Below are 10792 nucleotides of genomic sequence, written 5' to 3' on the forward strand. Positions count from 1 at the left end.
TGTGTATGAATTGTGCTGAGAGTTGTCTGAGCCCCTAATAAAAGGATTGGAAAAAAAATGTGATGCCGACTATTGCTTGAATCCTAGTTTAGCATGCTATGACTGTTCTCAACACAGCTTCTCTGAAGGGATGATTCTTCCTGAGTCGGAATGTGATAGGTTGCCAGGAGGGAATGACATAATGGGAACAAGTGCTTCCCACTGCAAACACATGCTAGTCACTGAATGTTTACCCTGGTTATCAAGGCTGCACTGTACTTACAGTTACTTTATGTGCCACACAAAGTTCTGATGTGAACATGTGTGTTTGCTGTGGATCTCATACCTACAAGGGGCCTTGAAAATGTTTCTGGAGAAATTCCACTTTTTCCACACACCTTTTGAAGGCCCCAGGTCGAAGTATCGACATGGCCGAAGCTGCGTTTGCTGTTTCCAAAAACCTGGTACCTGCAAGGCCAGCAAAGGTGAAACCTAAGAGGAAAGGATAATTTCTTAGTTTAGCTTCGTAAAAGTTGAGAAAGCAATTATCATAAAGGTTGCCAAAGAGTAAATAGTTAATGCAGAATTCTATGGAAATACAACCACCTAGATCCAGAATGCTGACCTGTAATTAAGGAGAAGATATTGTATCAGCTAAATTAGAGGTTGGAAATCTACAGCCTGCTGCATGTTTGCATAAATAAAGGTTTATTGAAGCGCAGTCCCGTCCATCCGTTTACAGTGAGTCGATGGCTGCCTTTGCATGGCACACAGAAGTGTGGCTCACTTGCACCAGGGAACGGATAGCCTACAAGGTCTAAAATACGCACTATTTGACCTTTATAGAAAACACTGCCAACGCGAGCTATGTAATCCACATCTATGCTTTTCAAAGACCTCAAGTGTCCATTTGAAAACCACTTCAATTCATCCATCGAAGGATCATCCAGTGTGACAACTGCTTCACATTCTTGGGGATATTACAGAAGTTGGTAGCTATAAACTTTCCTCAGCTTTGGAAAGCCTGTTCCTAGCAATGCATCAAGACAATTAAGATCCAAGCCAAAAGATATTTTGAAGGAAATTCTTTCAATTAATTAAAGCAATATTTAGACCTAGTATTGCCCCCTAATGGTCATCCCGTAGGAATGACACCCCTTTGAAAACTACTGAATCAGCAAATTTATTGTCCCGCCACTCCAAAATCCTGATCCTCATGGTTCCTCTCCAGCAAGTATACTACGTTTGTTGTCTTAGAAGAGTGACTTCCGGGGCATGCACTGTGGTTAAGATTTTACATATGTACAGCATATGTCTGTGTCTATAAGGAGCAGAGTTCCCTTCTCAGTTTTTTGGGAACATCTTCCTTAGAAAGTCTCTCCCTTTACTATTATTATTAAAAATCAAATCGAAACAAAACAACGCCTCAAGCAAAGGGAGACAGCGGGCACCTCTGCCTTGTAGGCATCCACGTGAAGGCTCCAGGACTGGTTCTTTAGCCTACAGAAAGCTCTCGCCCCAGGCCCTGCCCTCCCTCAGACATTCGGCGGTTTCTTCATTCTTGAAGTGACTTATTGGAAAAACAAGGTCTTCAAAATTAAAAAAAAATATATATATATATATATATATATATTTATTTATTTTAATCTGAAATCTACTCATACCAAAACATGAATTCATCATGGCTGGACTTTTACCCCCAACCAGAAAGCCTGTCTCTTCCCCTTAAAATCCCACAAAACGTACAGTGGCGCCACAGAGAGAACCCAGATAGTACTGGGTAATTCACAAAGTCTGAGTCTTTAGCACCTCGTTTTCATCTCCTCCAAGCTTTGTCTAAAGAATGTCGGGAAGCTGAGATGGCCAAATGAGGTGCTCAGTATGATCTTTAGTCCATGGAATTATCAATTAGCTCCTTACCTTAAAAACAACAACAACAACAACAAGGCCAGAGACTGAGGGAGGCATCCTGTTACCACTCCCAGGCACGAAAAGTCCCCAGGAGTCCCTGCTCTCCTGGGCATCCTTCTGAGACCATGTCGCCAACATTTCCATGAGAAGCTTCATGGATAGGGCATGTCGCAGTAGGTGCTATCCGTATTGCTGAGACATCGCCCTTGAGAATAGTTCAGTGAGAAGGTTAAGGAAAAGAAATGTCCTCTTACAACAAACATGGTGATGCCTACAAATAAAAAAAGGAAATTGGCTGCAAGGACTGGAAAGAGCTGATTGTCAGGTCTATTCTACCCTCTAGTGGCCACAGAGAAGACTGTTCTTTTAAAAAGCCTTGACCAACACCGGGATATTTCTCAGGCTCGATTACAATAGTCACAACCACCAGCTTATCTTCATGTGCTTTATGTCTCTGTCAAAAGAATTAATGTTCAGAGAAGCCAATGCTTTCAAAATTTTGCCCATTCAGTGTTTTTTATTTTCTGCTGAGTGACAATACTGGTCAATCGAGGAGAGGCACAGGCCCCTTTCTCATGTCACATTGACTCTCCGGTGACAAGAGCAATCGTCTTTACTGCTTGACAGAAGGAATTTTGAAACAAGCATCTTTTTGAAGAGCACTCTGCACCACGGGGTATTTACAAGCCCAAGCAATAATTAAATATGCTGAAGACTATGAATCTATTCTTCTCTGCCTAAACCCTTCATTTTGATAATGGATAATTACAGTAAAAGTTTTGATTAATCAGAACCCTCAATTTAGATGATTTCAAATCCCTTCTTGTACTCTATTTTTAGGGCAAAGTGGAGTGAAAGAATCCACAAGAAGATTTTATTCCAGGGAAGGATTTTGTTTGAAAATCGTCTAGGATAGCTTAGGGAACCATGGATCACCAGGTAAGAGATGCACGTGGCGGGACCAGAGCTGGAAGGAAATGCAAAATTACAACAAAAAGGTCAAGGTGGTGGTGGTACTGTGAACCATTTCTGAGTCTTTGGCACAGATTGTTACTTTCCAACACTTAGAACCCAAAGCGCGTGTGTGTTCCAGGACATAAAGCATGAACTCAGGAGAAAATTCCACCTTTGAGTCTTCTCCACTGATACATTTAGACAGCAAAATTGGGACAGAACCAGAATCCTAAGTCCTTGAAAGAGCTTTCGAATTCAGTGATACTAGTAATGTATCAAGACAACACAGGGCACTGGTGAATATTTATCCTAACACGAGGTGAAACAAGAAAACACATACATATAACTATCGATGTTTTATAAACAAATTTGAAAATAAGCTCACCCGGGTACCCCTTTATTCTGAAGCTTTCATCTTTCCTGGAGGGTTCACTGACGCATAAAACTTAAAGACCAGAGTGATCAAGCACGACCATCTATTTAAAATACTGTTTATTTGTGATTTAACATTAATTAGCATTACATCTAAGAGCAATATCTGATAACATTTATACATTTTTCCACAGGACACAGAGGTTCATTGGCTCATTCTTTATGCCAAAGCAAGTAAATAGAGGCATTAGCAAAAGGTGCAAATAGTTCACTGTTGCGTTTAAAAAATATTTATGCACATTGCATTCATTTAGATATATATATATATTTTAAAAGTTATGGAAGAAGCATAGTTCACAGGTTACAGTTTCTACATATGTTGTAATACAACAACTGATGTAGAACATAAAAAAAGGAAAAAGATTTCTCAAACACAGAGTTAAGCAACTGAAAGTTTCCTCTATGCGATTAAAACACTGATTCCAGTAGTTATTGAGAACTACAATGCCGTTTCCAGGCTCTGGATCAACTTGGCATCATCACACGCACACATCAAACAGAACCAACTGCAGCACACACTGTAATCAATGCCATGTTTGGCATGCCAACTCGCCCTCCTGAAGGCATTCTGACTTAAGTTTTACCCACTGGCCATTTTGGATTACTGATTTGACATTGATTTGTGACATCACTTGGGAAGAGTGGAGGTGGGGGGAACTATATTTCACCTAGGTTTAAATCTGTATTTACATTAGAAAGAAAGTTAACTGTAAAGATAGAAAGGTTTGTAAAATCCAAAAAGTGGTAGCTTGCTCAGTGGTGAAAATAGACCCCACTGATTTTTCTCTAGTGTTGCCCGCTAAAGATAAACACGTTGGAAGCAGTTGACCTTTGAAAAACTCAAATATCAATCAAGGAATACATCTATTTTGGCAAAGCAGCGGGCTTTTAGATATGTAGGACATGTTCCCAATAAATCATGCTTCAAACCTTATTGTGAATGAGTCCTTATCAAACTCGAACACCTTTTTCCTGTCCCATCTTTTGCTCCCTTATACTTGTCACTTTCTCATTTTTCCCTTTCTTGTGGCTACCTTATGAGATCCCCCATTCATTAACAATACTAAGAGAAAAATACATTACAAGATTCAAATATGAATCCAGTTATACTTTTTATATACTTGAATCTCCTTTTGAGAACAAGTCTCTGGATTCTGAAATTAGATTTAAGTCTACTCAGTGCTGCGGACATGCTCTACTACTTAGTGATTGGCTAATATGCGTATGACAGTTTTATACTGGGTGGTATACAAACATCCCAACATATAAAATTTTTTTTTGCCAGAGTTAAACTAAATAACTCATATTATGTGTATAAAATCCCCCTTTTTTTGAAAAAATAAGGGGTTTCTAAACTAATAAAAAAGGAAGTTTTCAAAAATTATAGTTTACTAGAATGGCCTTTTTTTTGGTTTTTCTCTTTTGGCAAACAAAGTTACTTCAGGTGAGAAATTTTATACAATGAGTAAAATTCCAAATGAATTTTTTTCTTGAGTTTTAAAAAAATAGTATGTGCCAGTGTATACTAATGCTATAGATTCTTGTCTTAGAAGCTCTTAAAATATTGTGAAGACCCATTGAAACAATGGGGACCCACAAGAAACAGTCAACACTAGTAATAAAAAAGTTATCATCCGATGACCCAGTGAGGCAACTGTTGAAAATTACAACTCTCTTGCTTGCTCACTAGTAATTTCTTCGAATCGCTGTTATGGAGAAGGCCTGTAGTAATTCAGACCTGTATCTGCTGGAGGTGAACCATAAGACCAAGCAGAGCTAATTAATTAAAACCAGTAATTCGTTAAAAATTAAATGACACTTTTGAATCTATAACATGAGAGATGAATTTGGAAGTGATTCCATAATGTTTTTCTTTTAGTAAAACAGCTTTCCAGTTCTTAGCATCCAGTTTGCTATATACCCACCCATTTGATCTACCACTGTATATTAATGATCAACTTAAATGTGGTACTTAAATGTGCAATGTCACATAATAATAATAATTATTATTATTATTATAAAAAGGACTTTACTTAGGCTTCAACCTTCTCCTTTTTTTTGTTCTTTTTCAGGAAAGAGGGAGTGCGGAATTTCTTCTTTTTCTTGGATGGTGATTTTGAAGGTGAGCCTTCAGGTGACAGGACGTCTTCAATTTTTTCTGGAGACTTGATGGTAATCTCGATGTTGTCTATGGCCGTGCTTGTGGTCAACCTGCTCACTCGCTTGGCAAGCTCATCTTCAGCATCATGCAGGTCATCCTGGCCATTGACCACCATGACAGGCACTTCCATGGAGATGAAACTCTTGGAAAACAGCTCATGGTTTTCTACAAAAGGGAGTTTTCTCTTGTTATTTTACACAGTTAGCACCGAGGCTTAATTTTACAAAGTTGACATGCTTTGTCAATGTACTAGGGCATTACTTTCATTCCAATGAAGATAAACATTATTTAATAGACCTTGGATTTATTAGCTTGAAACTAATTTTCGTAAGTGATATGTAAGTGGAGATCAAAGAACACAAACTACATCACTTCAGCTTGATTACCAGGCAGGTTCATGTTGAAACTCATATATATATAAGAGGAACACAAACCTTAGTGCTCTTTAGTTTGGGGGAAATTTTGCCAAGGAAAATGATTCCATGCCTCTGACTGGAAGAATCATGACATAGAAATTTCAATTTTGCAAATTCTTAAGGACTTTAGGCTGGCCAAAGTCCAGATTAAGGTAAGTCTATATAAATAAATGTTGAACAAAAGTAACACCCTAATTATGATAAAATAAATAAAATTATTGGGAGGTTTAAGGAAATGTAGGACAAACTTACTATGACCTTACATGCAAACAAATGACAAAGCAGCAGACTCACAGGACTAACCCAGTGACTACGGTGGGAAATTACATCGAATACCTTCTAATTTTTCAGGGGCATTTTGCGGTGACTGAGTTTGAGAGTGATTTTGTGAAACAGATGAAGCATCATCTGAGAGTAATTCCTGCTCATCAGCATCTGTTGGATAAGAGTTTAGTTAAAAGCCATGCAAAATAAAATATACAAAGAAGCATAAGTAGTCAGGGAGGTTAGTGCATACATCAAGAGCCTGCATACACAGATGATGAACTCTTCAGCGATTGGCTGAGCATGCTAACAGGTAGTTCAAAATCAATTATTATTCATTATGAAAAGTTAATGTGTTAAAATTTCTGACTGCCAGTAGCAATTTCACATACAGGGTTAATAAGGGAAGCACGGGCACTGAGCGCCCAGGCGCATAATCTTTATGCATGTAGCTTTTGCTGGAATGTGGTAAAACCAAAACATATTGAGCCCCAAGGTACAAAGATTTAGAATTCTCTCCACAATGTTGCTACATGGGTGTGACAGGATGCTTCACGGCCACAGGAACTTTGGAACACTGTCCAATGAGATTTAGGTTGGAGCAGTATTAGTGGGCTCATCATGAATATGGGTGAAACTTGTAAGGCACAGAAAAAGGGTGATGGCTCTACAGTGCAGTACTTGTTACCTGGCATCTTTAGGCTTTCAAGAAACAAGAGATGAAAAAGGGACATTTTACAAGAAGGTAAACAGAGAAAACTGCCAGCCATATGCTATAATAAACAAACAGAATAATACCCCTTTCAGCCGTTAGTGTAATTATAATTATAGTCCAGATGATCCCCTCTTAGGACAATGGCTGCAACACACTGGTAAAAACACGGTTTGCTGGATGATCCCACATGGAACTAACATGGACAGTTTTTATTGGCTTCTCTTTGGCCTTGGACAAAAAACTTAAGAAAGACTTTCAACTGTATGTTATGCATGCACTAAGCACAAGTTCTAGCTCTCTTTCTGGGTGAAAGACTCTTTGCCCCCATCTTGAACACGCCCTGCCTTGATGAACAGCACATCTCACAATAGTTGAGTAGCTATTTTACAGGTGGGCCATGAAATGGCTGAAGCTCATCCACAGACTCGAGAGCTCTTATTCTAGAGAAAAAGAAAGCTAGCATTCCATTAGCTGAGGTGTTTCCATAAACATTTTTAAACATAATCCCAAACTCATTAAAAGTTCCGAACTCAATATCGTTGAATGCCAAGTGCTTAAGGAAGGTCACATCAAAATTCTAGGTTTTTTTTTCACATTTTGATTTTAAAGTTATAATATTGACACTCAAGACACCCAGGAATAAAAAGTTTTACTATGCACCAAAGCCACATGCTTGTGAATCTATGATTACTTCAAAATAAAAAGTGAAAACTGTTGTCATCTATTATGAAATGTTTAAATCTATTGATGCACCTCTATCTATTTCGGCTAGCATAAGAAACTGAGAAGACAGCTAGCACAGATGACTTTCCGGTGAAAGAGTTGCTCCTCTGCACGTTAACATCTACGGTCTGTGGTGGGGAGTTCTTGACATTTCAGCTCCAAACCCTCAGGAAAGGACCGAGGCAGAGAAGAAATAGATGAAGTGAAAAGAACTGCCTGCTTTCTTCAGTTACCCAAATCAAGGTGCTCCCATCGTGAGCAGGTGCGGTTATGCTGAGCTTAGATTAAAAAGCAACTCACCTTCCAGGCCCTGGTGTTTACGTTCGATTGTCTTCTTGTATTCTTCCAGCTCTCCTTCTGTGAGATGACTGAAAGGGTTGGGAGGAGCTGGTGGCGCATGATCGTCATCTTCACATAGCATGGTCTTGCGAAGAAAACCGTTTGTTACCAAGGGCTTGGAAATAACAGGTACACATCCATCTGCCTGCCCACCTGCCTAGCCTTATCTAGTTACACAAAGGGACTACACAAAAAGGTTTTGGGAAAATTCCATTACCTTTTACTTCAGTTTTTCCATGCACTTTTTTGAAACTGGGAAAAAGACAGGACTTTCTACTCCTGTAAACAGTTAACAGTCTCAGAAACTCACAGGGGCAGATCTACCCTGCCCTATGGCGTTTGAAAGCCCCTCATAAAAACTCTTGGTGGATCTCTATCATACCCAGGCAAACCGAACCCTCTGCTGTCGTGTTGATTCTGATTCACGGTGACTGCATACGACCCAGTAGAATGGTTGAACAGTGTCTCTGAGGCTGTGAACCCTCAGAGACGGAGACTGTCTCTTCTTTTTCACAGGGAGCAGCTAGTGTGTGTGAACAGCGACCTGTTGGCTAGCAGTCGCTGTGCCACAGGGTCCTCTGGTGTGTGTGCACAATGTTGTACACATGTATATAACACACACACATATAGTTATTTGTATGATGTTTGGGATATCTCACTTTGCAACAATCATAAGAAATGATCAACTAATGTACTTAAAAACACACTCTTATTACATACAAGTAAATGCTCGTAACAGTGAAATGAATGAAAGGACCCTGGGAAGACCCTGTACTGGGAATGGGGAACTGGCTTTTTAAGTCTTGTAAACGATTTCATTTTTTTAACCTGTGCTTACATTACTTTAAAACCCACTGCCACTGAGTCAATTCCGACTCCTAGAGTGGAAATGTCCTATAGGTTCCCAAGGCTGTGAACTCTTTCCCAGAGCAGACCAGCTTTATCCTTTCTCTCATGCCGTGGCAGGTGAGTCTGAACCACTGACTTGCAATTAGCAGCCGAATGGATGCCAGGGCTACTTGAATGAAACATAAGCCTGTGTATTACAAAGGAAAGGCATCACTATGGCAGACTGAGAATGAGTATCATCTTGTTTAACAGACTTACAGAAGGAGGCTTATCCACAACAATGCCAGCAAGCAACTGAGACTGTGGACCTGCTGTTTTCAAGTCATAGCGGTTTTGTTCCCGAATCTGAATTAAAAACAAAACAACAGTCACAACGTGATCTTTGGGGGCAGCTAAGCAGATGACCTTTATTTTCTCTTTTCCTAAAAACTGATTTTGAAATCGTCCCCATCCGTAAGTTAAGAGCCTGTTCAATTTCCACCTCCAGAGAGTCCTCTTCCCGCTGTAACAGCTCACATGAATCTCCTCCAGTCTTGTAGGCAAATGATTGCCTATTCTCTGAGGTGGCTTCAAAAAGTTCTTGGAGTCATTATCTTTTAATTCCATTTTGCCATGGACTTCTTGAAGTCCCCTCATATTGGTAGAGAACTACACTTATCATAAAATAGTAAAGCTGTTTACAAAGCTCTCCTTCTCTCCCGTCTTGCCGAACTCTGAATAGTACAGTTAGTTGTATCCAATACACGCTACAATGACATTAAATGTAAAATTCTTCTGTATTTACACCCCCAAATCTGATATGAACAGCATAACACTGGGTGCTCTGGCCATCGAAGACCATGTCTCACCTTATTTCTCTTTTCCAGTACCTCACTCGGGTTTGTGTTTAAAGGAACAAACTGATTTGGATCTTCAATTTTGATAGGCGTTCCACTGCTCACTTTAGAAGAGTCCTCTGCTTTCATCCACTACAGCATTAACAACAACAACAAAAAACTAAAATGAAGCTTCATATTAAGAAACTATTGTAACTGCTCCATACAGTTTATTGACTCATGGAAGGTGGGGGTATATTGTAAATCCTAAAAAATTTAACTAAGTATAATATTTTAATGGTAAATTAGTCTCTCTCTCATACTAGTTAGAAAAAGACTCATTATCAGCATTCACATAAAAAAGCAGTAATTGTACATGAATATTCAATTATGCTATAAGCACAACTTTGTCCTCTGTGTTTTTTCATATGCTGCTGCTGAAAATATTTCAAATAGATACGGAACATGATCTTCACACTAACTCACATTCAGAGTTTTGTTTCCTACACTGAAGTTTCATCAACTAATGAGGACCAGGTAGTCATGGAAAAGGACTCCAGAAATCTCAAGACTTGGAGTCCCACATGTGACTTCCTCATTTTACTGATAGAAAAGGCCAAGCCTTCTGACTATATATTACAAAGTCATGGAGCCAAAGGTTGGAATAACCTTATATAAATTGTCATTTGTTCTACTTCGTAATCTTTAACAAAGGCTAATATTCATCAAGATTAATAATGGATTCCCATTGATCTGTCAATAAAATGCATTCTGAAAAACATGTGAGTGTAATTAAGGATGTTCTTTGGGGTCAAGTACAACATGAGTCCGCTGAGGTAAGTTTAAAAAAAAAAAAGAAAAATGCAAAACTGGCATAGGGAAAAAGCTACTGTATATAAACATTCCTGGGGTGAGGACCAGGTAGTATGGCAGAGACCAGACCAAATCAAGGGATACATATGGTAGCCAACTAAAAAGGAGGCGGGGAAAGGAAAAAAAAAAAAAAGGGTAGTGGAGGCAAGGGCACTAACCCACCCAAGGGGAGGGTATTGTTATATCTCCACAGGGAAAGAGGGACCAGACTTCAACACAGTGCCCAGGAAGATGTGAATGCAACATGCCAGCGTGGAACCAGTGGAGAGGTCTGTGGGGCCGTCCCAATCCCAATTACATGGACACTTGCCCCTGCCCCCAAAAGAATTTATCTCCGAGGATGGCAATGAATCCGCAGCTC

General features: G+C 39.4%; 1 protein-coding gene across 3 annotated transcripts in view; it reads right to left on the reverse strand.

The window, feature by feature from the left end:
• Positions 1-310: 310 nt before the first annotated feature.
• ADD3 (adducin 3) overlaps positions 311-10792 on the reverse strand; it is a 139022-nt gene continuing 128540 nt past the window's right edge. Inside the window, exons 11-15 of one of the 3 annotated variants that reach the window (XM_004700935.2) lie at positions 9592-9711; positions 9002-9088; positions 7856-7979; positions 6190-6288; positions 3320-5602 (exon numbers count right to left, since the gene is read on the reverse strand). In XM_004700935.2, the coding sequence (XP_004700992.1) occupies positions 5310-5602; positions 6190-6288; positions 7856-7979; positions 9002-9088; positions 9592-9711 (723 nt within the window). In that variant the 3' untranslated portion in view covers positions 3320-5309. Of the gene's footprint in view, positions 472-3319; positions 5603-6189; positions 6289-7855; positions 7980-9001; positions 9089-9591; positions 9712-10792 lie in introns of those variants that run through there. The other 2 variants (XM_045291178.1, XM_004700936.2) reach the window with 2 other exon arrangements.

Source organism: Echinops telfairi, unplaced genomic scaffold, assembly GCF_000313985.2.
Source record: "Echinops telfairi isolate 266 unplaced genomic scaffold, ASM31398v2 ScPeMD7_70;HRSCAF=299, whole genome shotgun sequence".
NCBI classification, from domain to species: domain Eukaryota; kingdom Metazoa; phylum Chordata; class Mammalia; order Afrosoricida; family Tenrecidae; genus Echinops; species Echinops telfairi.